The sequence below is a fragment of the Ambystoma mexicanum genome, chromosome 3p, assembly GCF_040938575.1.
Source record: "Ambystoma mexicanum isolate Mex_15411 chromosome 3p, UKY_AmexF1_1, whole genome shotgun sequence".
NCBI lineage: Eukaryota > Metazoa > Chordata > Amphibia > Caudata > Ambystomatidae > Ambystoma > Ambystoma mexicanum.
The window spans coordinates 253285583-253305273 of record NC_090925.1 but is presented as its reverse complement, the minus strand read 5'-3'; the positions used below and the strand labels follow the sequence as shown (position 1 = coordinate 253305273).

The window sequence follows — 19691 nt, the reverse complement described above, 5'->3', positions numbered from 1 at the left end:
GTGTAACAGCTTGTGACCCTACAGGGATTTTTCTTCAACAAACTAACTTTGTGCAAGACTTGTACCATCTACGAAGTGCCTCAGCTCCATAGACTGTGCTCCAATTGACTTTACTTTGGATGTCCTGGCTCCCTGCAGACTCTTCTCTTCTATTTGACTTTGATACGTACTGTCCATCATAGGTGATGCATTGGTTTTAAACTAATATTGCTGGGAAAGGTTTTATCTAGACTTCATTGGGAGATTTGAAAGTGTTCACGTGGTCCGAGAACCGGTTTAACCTTTTTCCTTCCCTTAAACCTTTCCCTTCTTCCAACCTCAGAATTTACAAAGTATACAAGTGATAAATAAATGCCATTACTGTTCTAGTTAGTGAAGTCACCTCAGGGTGTAGGAAATATGCATGAAGCCTCTCTGCAGAGTATCTACTTGCTTTGTGTTGATTCTGGGAAAGCAGATTTGATTGCTACATATATTGCCCTTTTTAAAGAATGCTTAATTAAAAACTATTGGTAAATAATAATTATTTATAACAAAAACCTAGAGTATAAGTGTTACTTGGCTACTTGTATTGGTGGATTTCATTGCTACAGCTCTACAGCTCACATTTACCCCCTCTTCAGATAAGCCTGGCTGCTCAGTCACAGTCACACTACCAACGTGTGTAGTACAGGCCTATACCAATAGTGGGTTGCCGAATATCAAGAGACCAATGGTTGTGCAGTCTCCCACAGGGTTACTACATCAATTCTTGCCCAACGGCATCACGTTTGAGTCCTTTGTGCGTTTTGCCTTTGGCGGGCTTCAGCCCTGAAGCCCGCCAAGGCTCCAGTGTGTCTGGAAAGGCAGGAAGTGAGGGAGGGTCCCAAAACATCCCTGGTCCTTTGTCTCTAGATGTGCCCCCCTGGTACGCAAAGTGCCTGGTGAAGCCCTGCAGCTGTGCTGACCCCTTTTTTTGAATCGACAGAGAAGACCTGTAAAGGACGACTTCCTCCCTTAGGCTGGTGAGACTAACTAGCCTCAAGACAAACTCTAATTTGGCGCAGCCCACGACTTACTGCGACTTTCAAAGGTTGCAGAATCCCAATACCCGGGGTACCTCAACCACCTGCGAGTACATTGTCATCCGAATCCGGCCAAATCTTCGTGGGCATCCAAAAGACCATGCAGAAGCAAGAAATCCGCATCCGGGACCGAGGGATCAAGGAACTGCTAACCAGATCTTTTCGTTGCTACTTTGGTGCTGAGAAAAAGGTGCCAAAACTACAAAGAACCGCTGAATCGACAGAAATTCATTGCTGCCGAGTCCCTGTCTCGAGTGCTGCCGCAGGAGCCCACCAGACAGCCTCCCTTTCGTCACCACGAGAAAGGACCAAGAACAAGGCTTTACTGCATTGCATCCTGAAGGCAGCCAGCTGGAACAACTTCATTTCAAAGGTACTGTGGGGCTTGGGGTGCATTATCCTTTTGCCATTAAGGGTGCTTCCCATCTTTGGGAGTGCAATTTAACCCTACACTAAGTTGGCCTCAGCTTACCTGCACTGGGTTATAGCTTGTGCTTTCTAAGGGGGACTCCTGGAGTTGCTGTGATTTCTTTTTTGAACACTGACTATTAAAGAATATTTTTCTAAGAAGAGCATCAGAACATTTACTTTGGCTGTCCTGGCTCCCTATATGCCTCCTTCTCAACCTATTGGCTTTGGCAGTGCTAGTTTCCTTAAAGGTTTTAAATGTTGAACACTTTAATGCTGGGATAACAGACTATCTGCATCCCTTTGGGAGAATCTAACTGTTCTTATGACCAATCAGTCTGTTCTGATCTAACCCTAACCTTTCCCCTTCCTTAAATAACTCAATACTGCAAATGTGATACAAATATAAATGTTATACTAACCTGAAATGATGTCAAAGTGCTGGACCATGTGTAACATATGAATGAATTACTCACCTGTTTTATTGTTCACTTTTTTGAATTAACCTAACTTGGGATTAATGTTACAACTAATAAGAATGCTTTAAATATCTTGGTGTATAAATAAATACATTATATAACCAAGAGTGTAAGTGTTTAATTGGATACTTGTATTGACTGATTTCATTGTACAGCTCACATTACCCCTCTGCAGGCCTATATTAAAAAGGTGGGTTACCTAATACCAAGAGATAAGTCTTGTGTAGTCCCACACCAGTTGGGCTGCACAAATTCTTACCGAACAGCCATTCTAAAAGTCCAATACTGTGGGGTTTCACTTGAATTGCTAACTGCTTTTCTATAAAGTCTTTAACATTATGATTTAGTGTTGTGTTGGTTTTTATTGCTTATAATAGTACCCATCTTTCGAAAGAATTTGCTTTTCCTAATTCGCTAAAATAAACCATTATATTTATTCGACCACGTGTATGCTACAAGTTCTGTGCACCTTCCTACAGTCATCTCTCCCTCCTAAGATAAGCCTGGCTGCTCTGCCACCTACCAGTACTTCGAGTGGTTCAGGCCTATACTAAGAGTTGGAGTCTCGGTATTGCCCAAGGGATAGTCTTATAAAGTGTTACTTAAGTAGACTTTAGAAAAACTGTCCTAACAACAGCAAACAAGGCAGAATCTATGAAGAGTTCTTCGGGTTTACAGGTAGGTTGCAGAAGAGATCTTTGCTATAGAGCACAAAGTGTTGTGCACCCCAATGTAGCTCAATGGAGGCCTACGAGAAGATGCAAGTAACAGCTTAATTGCAACCCTCCAAACCACAGGAACAACAAAGCAGGCCCCAAGTACTAGAGGCTGAACAGTACCTAATCAGTGAAGAAGCGTGTGCAGCAGGACGGTCTCCAAGGAGTGGCGAAAGCAGACTCCAGTACGGTGTTCTTGGTTTTGACTGGAGAAAAGAACTTGCAATGGATCTAGTTGTTGCTCTAGATAGATCTTCGCAGCACTGGCTCGATGGTGCCTTTTTCAAGGCTCGGGTGAAGGACGGTTGTCATGCAGTAGACTTTGCTCCGGTTCTCGGTCCTCATCACGGCTGAGGGGACCTTCAGGAGCGGAATGCAGCCTCTGGAGTTCCAGGGGGATGTCTGCAAGGTTTTGGACAAACCCATACTTCGGTTGATGTGGCATCGCAAAATGGCACAGGACTCTGGGTATTGGTGAATTGCTGGCTGTGTAGGTCACAGTTCTAAGAGGGAAGGTGAAAAATGCAGTTCGTCTTGGACTGGTTAGGTCCACCGGTTCAAGGGAGGACGCTGTCCTCTTCGGGGCTTCCCTGTCGCACAGAGGTTAAGGTCAGGACAGCAGCGGTCACTCAGATGGCTCTGGAGGTGGCTGCGGACATCCTTCGCCGGATCTTCAGTTCCAGTAGTCGACCGAGTTTCTGCTCCAAGAACCTAGTCTTTTATGCCGGAAAACCTCCAATCACCAGACAAGCCTTCGTGCAAATCTGGGTGGGGGGGTGTGTGTTTGGGGGTGGCAGCCCAAAGGGCACAGCCAACATCCCAGTACAAACTGGATCCAAGCAGGCACTCTGCAGGACAAAGACCGGTGAGTTTCGGTTACCTACCACCACTTCCTGTCCATTCAGACACTCCGAGCCTTGGCAGGTTTTCCCTGGGAAACCCAGCAAAGAGAAAGACCCATCAGGACCTCTCCCACCCAGGCAGGTAGAACGCTCAAGCAAGACCAAGTCATCATGAACAGGGTTTAGAAAAGTACAGCCACCATTTTAGGCAATGGGGTCCCCTGTAGCAGCTGCGAAGGCAGCCTAAAACAAAAGTCGAATGCAAAAAGGTACAATGCCACCAGCCTTTCAGATGAACTTGTAACAATAACTAAAAGTTACTGTAACAGCGAGAAAAGATAGAATGTTTCCCCTCAGCACTCCACGTTTGTTGGGATGTACGGATCTCACAACATAGAACACAGGAGGGACAAAAGGGTGTCCCCCTTGCCCTGGTAACATGTGTTAACACAGGTTAAGTAAAAAAGGAAAGCTCGAGGAGCTTCCAGCAACACTGAACAGAAAGCGCAGTGTGTTGCAATAATAAAATGGAAACCATGACTCCATTAAAAATTACCCAAAAGTAGTAAAAAGGGTTTCCAAGGTTAGAGTAAAAGAATTGTGTGGAAAAAGGTTTCCACTCACTCAGGAGAATCAGTCCAAAAATCCAATAGTCCAACAAAACAAAAATTCTGGGGAACTCACAAAGTGGGGAGAATTTGAGTAGTCCAGCCCTCAGATGTATGTGGCCCAGTGCCCAAAAGTCACAAGATCTTTCACTCGTACGAGTTCTCTCAGAGGATGCAAGGCGCTTGTGGCGGTGATTAGTTTCAGACTGAAGGCTAATCCAGGGGCAGGGTCAGGGTACCCAACCCAGGTTCAACGACCAAAGGTAGGTCAAAGGCAGATCAGAAACAAAGGAAATGGCTCCCAATGTTATTCTATGGAGGGCAGAGAGGTTGGGGGCAGGCGCAGAAATGCTTACTTATCTCCCTCAGCCCCCACCCCCAACTCCCATTTTCCCCATCTGCCCTTTGTTCCAGTGAGAGGTGACCAGGGGTTGCTGGTTCGGGGAGTCCTCTGGTCGGGTGCAACTGCAAGATGGCTGGTCAATGATTAAATGCAGATTCCAACGATGTAGACCTCTTTAGGACACTTCACAGGATGAGGAAGGCAAGTTCCAGCGATAATCACCGTTTGCAGGCGATGACCGGCATACTTCCAGTTGCAGCCACAAATGCTGCTACAGGACAGGTTCTTTTGAAGATGAGAAGCTGGGATTCGGGGAGGGGACTGTGGCACAAACTGCAACCACCAAGGTTCCGGACTATTACGCAGAACGGCAACGCTTCTGGCAAGATAGCACATGACAGAGCTGGTCAGTCAACTGGGCAGACCAGGGACATTCCCGAAGGCTCTGAAGGGCCAGATCATCGAGAAGGTGTTGAGACTAGTTGGTCCCAATGGGTCTTTGGTGTTAAGGGAGTTTTCCTAAAGCCCTACTGGCAGTAAGACGTTAGTAAGCTATCCCAGTGGTTTGTAGATCCCCAACTCTTAGTATCAGTCTGCACTAGCTCAGAACCTAGGTAGAGTGGCAGAGCAGTCAGGTTCATTTTAAGAGGACGCTGTGAGCTGTAGGCAAGTACACTGAATCTCAGCTAGACGGGCACAACAAATGAATCAGATCAGCAATACCTTTTTTTCCCCACAGTACCTTAGGTTAGAAGAAAATGTTGTGCTGGATGCTCTGTCATGTTTCAGCTCTGGACCAGACCTCCAGATTCCTTGGTCTGGTGACTGAAGGCAGGCCAATGGACGGGGTCTCACGGCAGAAGTCGAGGGAGGACCTGTGGCATGACTTTCAGCAACTTCTTGATTCACTCTGCGGTTTTGGCGCCTTTTCTGCAGCACCAACAAAGAACACGGTTCGCCTGGTCAATCTTCTTTGCTTCCCACACTGGTGAGGGGGTCTGTTCCAAGTTGGATCGGATCTCTGGAGTGTCCTTATGGTTTCAGCAAAGATTTGGACGGATTCAGCCTTTCCTCAATCGATTAACTTGAAATGAGCGGCAGATCTCCTGGTATTGGGGTTGCGCAGCTCTGCAAACTCCTAGTACCTCAGGAGATGGTTTCAAAGTTCATCTTGGGACTGGTTGTTCCCACCAGCCAAAAGGAAGGAGTCGTCCTCTTTGGAGCTCCTTTGTCGCACAGAAAACAAGGCCAGGACAGCAGTGGTTGTTTCACAGTGTTGCAAACAGTCTGCAGGCATCTCTGGTCGTCGTCTTCTTCAGTTTTCAGTGGTCGATTTGCTCTTCACTCCAGAAGGCTCACCTCTTATGCAGTTCCAGCACACACTCCTCTGAAATCTCTCAGCATTTTACAGAAAGAGGCGTTTGGCTGTCCAATTGGGACAGCCAGATACACCCCCCCCCCCTTGTGGGAGCTGGACCTATTCATGCACTCTGGCCAAGACAAAGGACCGGGGGTTGAAAACTCCTCCACTTCTTCCTGCCTGCCCAGACACTCTGCAGCCTAGGCGGGGATAACTACTGGTCACGGTGTGAGACAGACAGACAGACAGACAGACACACACACACACTAGGGTGCGCCTATTGTGCACTACCGACGCTACGGACATAGCCTGTGGTACAAAAAATACACTATAGTTGGTACAACACGCCCACTGCCACCAGCCATAACTGGGCGATTGTCAATATGACGAAAAGGTCACAGGAGCAGACAGCATGGGGATACTAGGTATCCCTTTGGCACTCTACTGAAGGTGGTTTGTGCCAATCTCAGACTAGAGAGTTTTGGGAGAGATACTAAGTATACTTAAGAACTGGAGTTACTTGAGGATACAGAAAAATAATCTTAACCTAGGACCCTAAGGGTCCTCAACAACACTGCCCATAAGGAGCTGTGTGCTGCAGTAGTAAAAACACAGATTCCTTTAAGAGCTATGGAGCAGACAGACGCCATAGTACAGGTAGGATAGTTCCAAAAGAGCCCACAAGAATGAATGAGAGGAAAAAGACTCCACACATTCAGGATTGAAAAAAGTCCAAATGTCCAGCTAAAAGTGCTGGGTGGGGGGCTCTCACTAGAAGAGGGTCTGAAGAATAAAAATGATACATCTCCAGAATATTCAGAGATAAGGCGGAGGAGCATGGCTTTGCTGAGCCGGTCACTTGAGAGGTTGCATGTCTACTGCAGAAGTCATCCACAGGTCCTCAACGTGCTTCTCCAAAAGATTCTTGGCTCCAACGTAGATCTGAAGGATGGCTGAGGAGTACTCCCCTTATCAAAAATCAGAGCTGGCAGCATGTCCAAGCCCACAAGGGTAAGGACCTGCACCATTCAAACAGCCAGTCGTTGTGACCTGAGAAAGCAGGAAAAAGGCCAAACTAACATAAGTCAATAGAACAAGTGAAATCCTCATGGCGCAGCTCCATAGTGTGAGGCTGGCTGATAGTGCACATTTGAAGCCAGGTTCCAAGGTGGTCTCCTGGTGGGAGCTCCTGTGGCCTAAAGGCAGGTGTCGCCCTTCCTTCTGGATGGAGGGGCTGAGGGGGGAGGGGGTCAAGATAACCTGCCTATTGGCTTACTGGAAGCAGTGCAGACAGCCAGGCTGCCATGACCACAACATTTCCTCACATAGCTTGACTGGGCTCAAAGAGCGAAAAATCTGTAGGATATACCATTGGTGTGGTTTTAAGGATTGTGTGCTCTTATCGGTCATACCATACCCATGTACGGCTTAAGAGTTTACCCTGCCACCAGACAGCCACAACAATTACTACATGTTGGATCAGATGCTAGATTGTGGGTTCTGCCTGCAGTGATCTTTGGAATACAAATGTGAACTTTGAACCTGCCCTATGCCACTGAAGAGTAGCTGCTGCGGTTTGTCAGGAGACTGGTGCACGAGGGCACATGCATGCATGCACTATGTTTTTGGCAAAGAGCTTTAATTGAAAGGGTGGGTATGATTAGCAGACTTGCCATTCAGAAACAGAATTATCCCAATCCTTTTATTATTAATAGAAAAAGTCAGAGCTTGCACACCCTGGGCAGATGGCAATCGTCACACCTCCACATTGGTGCATTGGTCTACTGAAGCAGCACAAAATAAAATAAAGACGATACTACAGGTGATGCCAAAACTTAAATCACAGGTGCCACCACCCTGCACAGCACTCTTTCAGGCTAACAGTCAGCCTGGGACAAAATTGCTTAGAATGCACCCACATGAGCCACCAAAGGCTGCACATCAGACAAAAGGTTTGTGGTGACAGGCGGACTTCAGTAGAAGTCTCCCTGATCCCAGAAATAAAGCCAGGAAAGCCACTCAAAATTTTACGGGACCCAAAAACCACAGTGGATCAAGAGGACCCCACAAAATGGAATTCTGTCTCAATCATATCAAAATCAAGACGGACCTAATTTTACTAGTTACGAGTCATCGTTTGATCACTGGAGTTTTCTACCAAATACCCTAATTTTAGAAGGCGACCGTGATTTATTAGGAAATATAATAAATTACGGCAGCTCAATTCTTCCACATAGAATGAGTCAAGTTGAAAGCTACTAGCAAGCCAAAAAGTAATTTGCTGCCTCAATTACACACACACTTTACTAGCCATGGGTTAATTGTCACTAGCCAATTTTGAAATTCTGTATTTTGGTTTTTAGGCGTGAACTGGGACCTATGCAGGCAGAGCACAGTGAATATAACTTTGGTCGAATGGGTCTGGTTTCGAATCAAGGCCTGGCAAATTGTTAAAAATCCCACTAGACTGGTCAGGAAAAGTTCCTTAGCTTACATAAACGACAGAGGAGAAATGCCCAATGGTGACTGGTGCCAGTGCTTTCTGTAAAATGGTGCATGTCACCATAGGCACACTTCCTATTTGGTGCAAAGCTGCCAGCCATGCACAGTGAAGCTTATTTGCCATTTACTACAAACAAATCATGTTTGCAGTGAATGGCAAATAAAGGTTTGAAACATCCCCAAACTCGCCAGTAAGGCCAAGTACCATGCAAATGGTACTCCCTCTTAACATAAATAAAAGAAAGAAAAGAATTTCACTGGCTTCTTTTCAAGCACCCCCCCCCCCCCAGCCCCCCAATCGCACCAGTGGCATGGGTTGCATTCACAAACATGGATTTGAAAGAAAGTAATCATCACTGCCAAGTACATATTCAGCTATCCTTATGTTCCCTTACAATACCACCAACTCCACTTGCATTTGGGATTTTGTTTGCACTGAAGGCTTTTTTTTTTAGGCAGAGTGCTTTGCCACATCGGTGTCTCTCACCACCGTTTAACTCCCTTGCATCTATAGCTTCCACTTGCTCTTGTGAGAAACTTCATGTCATTCTTTGATCATTCTCGAACAAGTATGGATTCCCAGCTATCTAACACTGGAGGTCCCTCGCACCTTCACTACCTAACAGCCAACTTTTCATTAAAATCTAAAGCCCCACCTTACTCACCAACAGTCCCAAATGCATTGATTTTACTTAATGCTAAGTCATCATGTTAAATGCTATTTATTAACAACTTCAACAATATATTTGTGTCTTCTGTATTCTACGTTTGAAACCAGCATATATACACCATTAACAAATGCATTTAATATACGAGCAGAAAAAAGAAAATCGATGCTCTGTATTGTCACACACACTAGCCCTTTAAACACGCAATTATCATTCAGGAAATGCAGTCACAAACATTTAATACAAGGTTTGTTGATGGTTGGAAAAAAGTGATGGGTAGTTAATGGAATCAGAACCGCAGTACCAACCGCTCCTAAATCAATTCATGAACCCACATCTCTAAAAACAAGATAATTCACAAAACATGTATTAATTCTGAAGACATGTGCAGCATACGTGTATGTAGAGCGTTTCAATAAAGCCTATTAGATTATATCAGGGTCTGCAACCCACAACTCTCCCCTTTTGAAATATCTTTTTGAAATACAACACCCATGACCCCTCACCATTCACTATGTTGGCTCTGGGTTGATGAGTTCTAGGCGGAAACATCTGAAAAGCCAAAAGGTTGCAGATTCCTTGATTACACATTCTCAAATAACGCAATTCTTAATGTCGATTTAAGAAAAGTAAACCATTACCTAATCCTCCCAAGCCTGTTGGCCCTATCAGTTGCATGAGCTGATTATGACTCATATTCCCAAGAAGGCTTTGTAAACCACCTTCACCTGAAAGAGAAAAACAAATAACGTATAAGAAGGTTCTACTTCGTAATCAATCTGAAACAACATAGTAGGGACAATTATGTACAGCTGCAGACCGACAACGTGCAGAATAATCAAGGTTTTGGGTATTCGCAAACCACAAGCTTTGCAGATTAATTTTTAGGAGTGCTAGGGTATGGTGTGTGTAAACGGAGAAGCTGGATAGGGTTTAATCACCATGCAGCATTACAGGCATTCCCAAAAGACAACACATTTGTAGTTTCATGATAATGTCTCTCTTTTATTTATATGTATATGGTTTAAAAAAACCTTTACAAAATTGTAAAAAATTACAAAAAATCATAGACAATTTATTAAGTTAATACAGTAAGACCATACAGAATTTCGCATCTAAAATTGTGTAAAAACAATTTTCACAGAATTAAGGAGTGCAGAAAAAATAAAAAAAAGAAAAATTAATACAAAATCATGGCTAAAATCCACCAACATTTCCTTAAAACATTACTCTAAGAACAAGCTAAAATCCAGCAAAGTGCAATATAGAATGAATGTCGGCCTAATACTTCATTTCATAAAGATACTTCAGCCTATTTGTAACAAAAGACATGAAACTGGGGAGATTTCCATTTTACTAACGATTGCCAATATAGCAGAAACTAAGAGAGACCACACTCTAACTTAAGAAATCTTACAATCGTTAATTGCAAGGAGGTCTTTTTATCAAATAACATGCATTTCCACACCTGATCCAAATCCACCTTTGCTACATTAGGGACAAAGCAAGAGAAGTAATGGAGTCTCTTTGTTCTCAGGGCCAAACACTGTAAAAGCAAATGTCTCAGTGTTTCTTTTGCTTCCGGAGCCTTACAAAACCTACACAATATACTTCGTGCCGGCTATGTTGATCTTACTGTCAATATTTCCCCGGTAAGTAAAACATTGAATCTGAATCTCATATATAGATTTCTCCACCCTCTGTTAGGTAAAACATAGATCGGGTTCCGTGGTGCCCATATATTTATAAAATGACACCATGTGATGATACAATCTATATTGGAACAGTTTCTGAGGTGCAGTAGACCAATCATTATTTTGCAATGACTGTTTCACTTTAACATTAAAAATGAGTGTAGTTAAAGATGCTCCTACAGACCTCAGCAAATTCTTACAAATTTCCAATAAATTCATCAATAAAGTCGATTTGGGAGTACCTCTTTTCAACAAATTGGCCAATTCATTATAAAAATCGCGAAACAACATTACACATTTCCACTCCACTATACTCTTCAATGACTGTAAGGAACAAGTTACTTACCTGTAACTGTTGTTCTCCAGCATGGGTCTGGCATGGATTCACATGCTCATGAATATTCCCCGTCGTCAGGCTGGGAATCCTCGGTAAAGAAAAAACCAGTATCAGTTTCGTTTCTGATCTGTCTTTCGTAGTAATAACCAATCACTGGTCTCTGCGTCATACTGACCACAGCCAATGATTGCCCTCTACCTAAGCACCGCCTCTGGCAGCCATCTTCAGATTTGGAAGCACGTGAAGTGGCAGTATGACCAAGTGAAGAGCCGCAGAGGGGTAGGCGGGAGGGTTCGCATGTGAATCCATGCCAGACCCATGCTGGAGAACAACAGTTACAGGTAAGTAACTTGTTCCTTCTCCAGCATGGGGTCTGGCATGGATTCACATGCTCATGAATAAAGAATACATAGCAGTACACACATGCACAACCACGGGAGGTGGCAAAGGCTCAACATTAAGCATTGCATCAAACTCAACATTAAGCATCTTACCTCCTCACCAGGCTCACCTCAGGCGAACAGGTTGCGCAGCACTGCTTGGCTGACCCTGGACTCCTCCCTGGAATCCCGATCGACGCAGTAGAACTTCGTGAAGGTGTGCGTCGACCTCCACGTAGCAGCCCTGCATATGTCCAGCAGGGGCACACCAGAAAGGAACGCCGTGGTAGCTGCGATCGCTCTGGTGGAATGGGCTCTCGGACGGCCAGGCAGCGGTCGGTTTGCCAACCGATGACAGTACATGATACAGCCGGAGAGCCATCTGGAAATGGAAGCCTTCGAGAGAGCCTTCCCCTGATTGACAGGTCCAAAGTTCACAAAGAGTTGTGACGTCTTCCGAAAACACTTTGTGCGGTCCACGTAGAACTTCAGCGCTCTAGCCACATCCAGCGAGTGCAAAGTTCTCTCAGCCGGCGACGAAGGCGACGGGAAGAATACAGGCAACACCAAGGATTCGTTGAGGTGGAAGTCCGACGGTACCTTGGGCATGAAGGAGGGGTGCGTCCTAAGCACTACCCTCGTGTCGTGAAAAGTCAAGTACGGGGCCTTGCAGGAAAGGGCCTGGATCTCTCCCACCCGTCGTGCGGAGGTGATGGCCACAAGAAACGCTGTTTTCCACGACAGAAACTTCAACGGGGCCGAGTGCAGAGGCTCGAACGGAGGTCCCATGAGCTTGGTCAGCACCACGTTGAGCTCCCACGCCGGGGCCGGAGCCTTCACCGGAGGGAACGATCTGAACAGTCCCTTCATGAACTCTTTCACCAGACGATGAGACCACAAGGACGTCCGCCCCGTGGTTCTGCTGTATCGGGAGATCGCAGCAAGATGAATCTTGATTGAAGCGTGTGCCAGTCCAGCTTTGGCCAGCGTCAGCAGGTACGGCAGTACTTGGGGAGCCGTAATCCGTAGAGGGTTAATCTTCTGTGCGTGGCACCAGACAGAGAACCTCTTCCATTTGTGTCCGCAGCATTTAAGAGTCGAGGACGCCCTGGCCTTTGCAAGAACCTCTCTGCAGTCGGCCGGTATGTCGTATCCTCCAAACTCTAGCGCTGCAGGAGCCAGGCCTGCAAGTTCAGCGATTTCGGGTCGTGGTGGAGGATGGCGCCTCCTTCCCTGGAGAGCAGATCCGCGTCCACCGGCAGCTTGATTGGCGGGGACGCTGACAAGTCCAGAAGGTCCGGGAACCATATCTGCCTCGGCCACGCAGGTGCGACGAGGATCATCCTGCACCGTGACCTCTTGAGCTGGTTGACGAGCCGGATTAGCAGTGGCAAAGGAGGGAACGCGTAGAGGAACAGGCCCTCCCAGGGGAACGAGAAAGCATCGCCCATGCTCCTCGCCTGGGGAAACCTGCTGGCGAACCTCTGGCACTTGGAGTTCGTCGCCGTCGCGAACAGGTCGATCTGGGGTGTGCCCCACCGTCGGAAGAGGCGATCCACTAGATCCTGCCGTAGTTCCCACTCGTGGCACGAGCGCAGCTCCCTGCTGAGTGAGTCGGCGATGGTGTTTTTTATCCCTGCCAGATGAAACGGCACCAGAAACATCCCTTGGGCGACTGCCCAATGCCACAGGTCCTGCGCCTCCTTGGACAGTGCTGGGGACCTGGTTCCGCCCTGTTTCATGATGTAAAACATGGTGGTGGTGTTGTCGGTGAAGATCCTCACCACCTTGCCCTTGAGGGACGGAAGGAAGGACCTGAGGGCCCAAAACACTGCACGGAGCTCCAGGACGTTGATATGCAAGGATTTCTCCGTCGGGAGCCAAAGGCCTCTTGCGTGCAGATTTTCGGTGTGCACTCCCCACCCTTCCAGGGAGGCATCCGTGGTCACTGTCTCCTGGTGGGCTGGGGTCTGGAAGTCCATGCCCGCCGTCAGATGCGCGCGGGTGCCCCACCACCGGATCGCTCATCGGAAACTCTCGTCGAGTGTGATCCTTTCCTCGAAGCTGCCCGTCGTTTGGATCCAGCGCGCATCCAGGAACTCCTGCAACGGGCGCATCCGGAGCCTGCACATGGGAAAGAGGTAGATGCAGGAAGACATCATTCCGAGGAGTGACTTGATGGACCTCACCTTGGCCGCGTCGGCCACCAACATCCGCTGCACCTTGCCCAGGATGGTCCTGGTCCTCTCCTCCGACGGGGAGGCCAGAAGGGACACTGTGTTGAGCCTCGCTCCCAGAAACAGAGTGTCTTGCGCGGGTACTAGGTGGGATTTGGCGTAGTTCACAGAGAATCCCAGGTCCGTGAGAAGTTGGACGGTCCTTGCCGTGTGAACCACGGCGAGCTCCCTTGTCTTGGCTCGGATGAGCCAGTCGTCCAGGTAGGGGAACACGTGGATCCCTTTGCGGCGCAGCTGAGCCGCCACCGGTGCGAGGCACTTGGTGAACACCCTGGGTGCCGACCGTAGTCCGAAGGGGAGGGCTTTGAACTGGTAATGACGCCCTTGGACCACAAACCTGAGGAATTTTCGGTGCCCCTTCAGGATGGGAATATGGAAGTAGGCATCCTCCAAATCCAACGACGACAGGAAGTCTCCTTCCTCCAGCTGACCCAGGACGTGCTGGAGGGTGACCATCCGGAACTTTTGCGCCTTGATGAACTTGTTCAGACGTCGCAGGTCCAGGATGGGGCGCCATCCCCCCGTCTTCTTCTTCACGAGGAAGTAACTCGAGTAGACTCCGGAGCCCCGAAGCCTCTTTGGGACGAGTTCGATGGCGCCCTTCTTGAGCATCGCCTTCACCTCCAGGAGAAGTTGAGGGACATGAAGTTCTTTCCTGGCCACGGGGGGGACGCGCGGACACTTTCTTTGAAACTCGAGCGCGTGGCCCCGGGCCAAGGCGTCCAGCACCCAACGGTCGGTGGAGATGGACTCCCACACGCTGACGAAGCTCGCCAGCCGGCCTCCCACCGGGGTGCTTCGGTGGGGGCCCGACCCCCCGGCCGGTTCAATCCTGCTTCGACGAGGCTTTACCGCCTTGTCCTTGGCGATGACGGCGGGGTCCGCCAGACTTGCCTCGTCCTCTGTAGGCCTCCTGAGACGACGAGCGGGCCGCTTGACGGTAGGAGGAGAAACCGCCGTCGGAACCTTTGGAGGCGCCCTTGCCTCCGCTGCTCCGAAAGGGCGTCCGGCGTTGTTGCAGAACTCCAAGGGCCCGGGCCGTCTCGGTGTCCGCTTTAATGGCCTGAAGGGAATCGTCCACTGTTTCCCCAAACAGGTTGTTCCCATCGAAGGGCATGTCCAGGACTCTGGTCTGAACGTCTTGACGGAAGTCTGTAGCCTTGAGCCATCCACGCCGCCTAAGGCAAACGCCGTTGCCCAACTGGCGGAACCCAGTGTCGGCGATGTCCGTCGCAACGGTAATGGCGTGGTCCGAAGCCACCTCACCTTCCTGCAGGATCTCCAGGGCCTCTGCCCTCTTGTCGTCCGGCAAGAAGTCCAGCAGGGGAGCCAGTTTGTACCAGAGCTCCCTGTCGTATCGGGCCACGATAGCCAAGGCGTTGGCAGCTTTAATCGTCGTCGCTGCAGACGAGATGACTCTGCGTCCCATAGCGTCCAATTTCTTTCCCTCGCCGTCCGGTGGGGAAGTCGATGTGGAGGCCGCACCCCCCCCTGCTTTTTTCCTGGCCGCCGCGGAGACGACGGAGTCCGGGGTAGGCTGCGCCTGGAGGCACAGGGGGGCCGTGTCCGGGACCCGGTACTTTTTCTCGTACCGGTCTCTTCTAGCTGGCGTCGTGGAAGGGTTCTTGAGGAGGGTGAGGCCCTCATCCCAAATGTCGTCCAGTAGAGGCACCGCGAGGACCGTCTTCCTCTTGGCCTCGCGCCGCTGATAAAGGAAACCTTCCTTCTTCTCCTCAGGGCAGAGTTGGAAAAGCTCGGATGCCCTGGCGATCATTGAGTGGAACGATCCAATCTCGTCGGGCGGAGAAGCCCTGGTGGGAGGCGACGACGGTACATCCTCGTCGTATACCTCGTCGTCCGTACCCGTCGCTGCCGTGTCAGTCCCCGTATCATCCCCTCGGGTGGACGGGGAGGAGGGCTGGAAGGGGCGCGACGGCTGAAAAGGAGGTGGAGGGTGGATCCTTCTTTTCTTGGTAGGGGGAACACCAGAAGGTCCCGGTTCTGGGTCCCCCGCCGGGAGAGGTTCAGTCGGCAACGGTAGTCTCGTCCTTATCTCTGAGCATAAGGACTGTATAGCCAACAAAATGGCCGCCGAGTTGTCTCGCGGCGCTGGCAGATGGGAATCCGACGGGCGATCAGGGGCCCCGTCGGTACCCTCGACGATGTCGTCGTCACCTGCGTCGGGATCCATCCCGACGGGCCGGTCTTCTTCCACGCCGAGGCCGTGGCTTAAGACCTCAACCAGCTCCTCCTCCGAGGTTGAGGCCGAATCTACGACGACGCCCTGCCCCCCCTTTTTCTTCCCCACGGGGGATTTCACGGGGGTCCTATCGATGGGCACAAAAGAGGACTCCCTCCGAGGTGGCAGGGAGACTCTGAGCCCCGAGGTCGCCACCACTGGTGTAGCCTCCACAGGCTGAGCCAGGGCCGCCGCGACAGTTTCGATAGAGGGCTTGGCCGGATGGATTAAGGCCTTCACCACCTTAGGTGCGCTCACCGCCTTATCCTTGAGGGGGGGGACACTGCCTCGCTCCCCCTCCGCCTTCGAGCTCGACCGGGGCCTCTCCAGGAGCTTCGCCGGGTGCTCGGCCTTCCTCTTACCCGACCCAGAGCTTTGGCTCGTGGTTGATGGTGCCGGGGAGGGTGCGCCCTGCCTGGCGCCCATAGAGCCCGACCGTTCGGTGCTCCCGGTGCCAGCGGACTCGCGGTGCTTGGCCTTATGTTGGACCCCCGTCGCCGGGGCGTCCTCAAAGGTCTTAGAAGACCGCTCAGATTTCTTCCTCTTCTTCTCGCCGGACGGGCTCTTCCCTTCTAGCCAGTTGGCGAGACGTTGATGGCGGTCCTTCATGGTCCGCTCCGACATGTTGCCGCAAAACGCACAGTCCTTCTCCACGTGCGTCTTGTCCTTATGTAGGCAGTAAAGACAAAAAGAGTGTTCGTCCTCCTTGAAGACGTTCTGCAGCTGGCATCCAGGGCAGACCCTGAACAGCTTTCCGGGCGTCGAGCTTCCCTTCTCCTGGGCCATGACCGGGCCTGAGAAACTTCTGGAGTCCTCCAAAGCGTAGCTCGACGAAATCTTCACCCTTGAGGGGCGCAGACGAATCCGAAACGGGTCCCCGTTGATCGGATGGAGAGTCGGTGGAGCTTGAGGCTCTTTTGACCGAAAAAACGAAGTTTTTGAGAAAAAACGTGAAAAAATAGCACTAACTCTCGAGAGCAATGGCACGAGGATCCCAACACATGAACGTGCGGTAAAAATCTGAAGATGGCTGCCAGAGGCGGTGCTTAGGTAGAGGGCAGTCATTGGCTGTGGTCAGTATGACGCAGAGACCAGTGATTGGTTATTACTACGAAAGACAGATCAGAAACGAAACTGATACTGGTTTTTTCTTTACCGAGGATTCCCAGCCTGACGGGGAATATTCATGAGCATGTGAATCCATGCCAGACCCCATGCTGGAGAAGCCAAATTCTTACCGAATAGCGGCTAGAGGAACACATTTCAGGAGGCAGATGATTGCATTGCTAAGAATCTGCACCTCCAATTTATCAATGTCCAATTTACCCATAATAAATGGAATTTCGCTTCCATAGAGAATTTTTGGGATGGTTTTCTGTTTGTAAAAACTAAGGTAAGGAGCATAAGAGAATCCACCAAATTTACGATCTACTATTCGCATTTGTGTCGCGCATGCTTTACTTTTCGCCAGGAAATGGTTCTGCACTTGAGCCGTATTTAGTTGGGCACTCACAAAAAAGCCTAAATAAATCATTGAGTTTTTTGTTCCCAATTTGATCTTATTCAGAAACAAACTTTTCATAGAAACTTTTCTTTTCCCACTGAAACACAAAATGTGCGATTTTGCAGGATTTACTGCTAAACCATTACATGACATAAGTGCCAAATGCTGATAACAGGTGCTGGAGCCCTACCGGAGACATGCCAAACAAAAAGTAATCCGCATAGGAACAGAAACACATTTTTGTTCCCTTCCAACTTGGGATGAATAAGGGATGCATTCGATAATGATGGACCAATGTCTGCTGTATATAAATTATACAAAGTTGGGGCGAAGATACAACCTTGTCCGAGTCCATTAAAGGTCTTTATTGGTATAGATAACAGGCCTTTGTTATTTAATCTAATTTGTATCATTGAGCCTTCATGTAAATGTATCAGAATATCCAGAAGTTCGTAGGGTAGGCCCATCAAATCCAATTTCTTCCACAAACTAGAGCGATTCACCAAGTCAAAAGCAAGGGAGCGATCCATACTTGCTAAATACACAGGGTTGCTCCCTTTTTCCATCCCAATTCTTGCAATAGGGAAATCAAAAGCCCGCCTGCCATAGTGCCAACATCCTTTCTAAAGCCAAATTAACAGGGTGTAACATTTGATTTTTGGGAGCCCATTGCTCAATTTGTTGTAAAACAAGACTTGCATGTATTTCGGAATCAGCATCCAATAAAGCAATAGGACGGTAATTTGAAGGCAGGGAGCGATCCCCCTTCTTATAAATAGGGATTATATAACTCATATTCCATGAGCTAGGAATGGTCTTGGTGCTGTTGATATCTTGGAATAAAAGGTATAAAGCATTTGACCACTGTTCAGGATTGCCCTTAAAAAGAGCATTTGAAAGCCCATTCGGCCCGCCACTCTGGAAAAACTGGCCTTAATGATTCTCACCCGGATTGCCTCAATTGAAAGGATTACATTTCCACTGTGTAACTACATTTGGGAATGATATCTCCAGATTCTGACTACTTGACTACAAATGTTGGTAATGTCACCCCCATATCTGTTCTCCAATAGGGTTAAGATTCCGTTCTCCTTCAGTTTTCGATGTTCTGTTTATGAGTAGCCAGAATTGTCTTACTGAGTGAGTTTTCAGCAAGAACAACATTTCCTCATTGTCTGCTTGAAACATATTTAAATATTTAACCCCCTCATTCCTAGAGGCTTTGGATATTTTCAGTAATTTGAGTTGTCTTAAGGCTCTACGTAAGAGCACCTTGCTAGCTCTCACAGTGGAGTCATTTGTGGAGATGTTTATTATTGGCCTGTTTTTTCCCCAATTGTCTTTACTGAATTTTCAATCAGTTTTTAACATACAAGCCAAAATGCTCATGGGAGAACCTGATTTTCTTTTCTTCAAAGGTAGAGACCTCATGCTCTTTACAGAAAAGATTGTTACACAATTGTACGTTACCCGGATGCCAAGTAAACCTATTATTTCCCATATTCAGGACCAGATCACTAGGCATATGCTCCAAAGTCACCTTAGGGCATTTAATACTCAAATACAGCTCAAGCATCCTGTGATCACTCATCTTTGTAGGGTGCACTGTAAAACTCTCTGCCAGGTCAAAAATATAGACAGAAACAAAGATGTAATCAATTGCTGAGACTCTCTCCCAGTGCCCAAGTGATGTACGGATACTCTGGATTCAACAATTCATGTACTGATTTGAGACCCCAGGTTTTACACAACATATTCCAGCCCATTAGATCGCACTTTTTGTATGATGCACTCGAAGATAGAGTCGGTGTTCCCTGAACGTTCCCCCATACCAATCCTGGGAGTATAGCAAGCAATCCCTTCATTCTCTATTAAGCAGGTCATATTAGTATTCAGATCCACCCCCCCCCCCATCAATAATATTTTCAACCCTGCATATTTAAGAAAACACTTCTCCATAATCTCCTCCATTTTTGTGATCACCTCATAAATTCGATCCAGGCGACCAATAGATATTCCAAATTAATATGTAAGAGAACCTGTCCACCTTTACCAGTGCACCCAAAACGTGTGGAGGGATTATGAAGGTTTCCAACAGGCAAATGTCTTCTCCGAGCTTAACTGCCAAAAGTAAACCTCCCTTAGAGCGGCCTATATAGCCCTTAGTAGCCAGAAGGTGATGACACTCAAATCCATCCAGTTGCGCTTGAGAGGTCATCCATGTTTCCTGAATACACAGAATATTTTTAGTGCGTAATAATAAGCAAAGTTTGATGGAAGAAAGCAGGTGAAAATTTCCTCTTGAATTCC

The 19691-nt window shown here is 48.1% G+C and overlaps 1 protein-coding gene across 2 annotated transcripts in view; it reads right to left on the bottom strand.

Annotated features, from left to right (window-relative positions):
• Positions 1-19691, bottom strand: part of ADRM1 (ADRM1 26S proteasome ubiquitin receptor) — a 337972-nt gene that overhangs the window by 144816 nt on the left and 173465 nt on the right. For both annotated transcript variants that reach the window (XM_069650735.1, XM_069650736.1), the window contains one exon: positions 9632-9718. In XM_069650735.1, coding sequence (XP_069506836.1) covers positions 9632-9718 — 87 coding nt within the window. The remainder of the gene's footprint in view (positions 1-9631; positions 9719-19691) is intronic.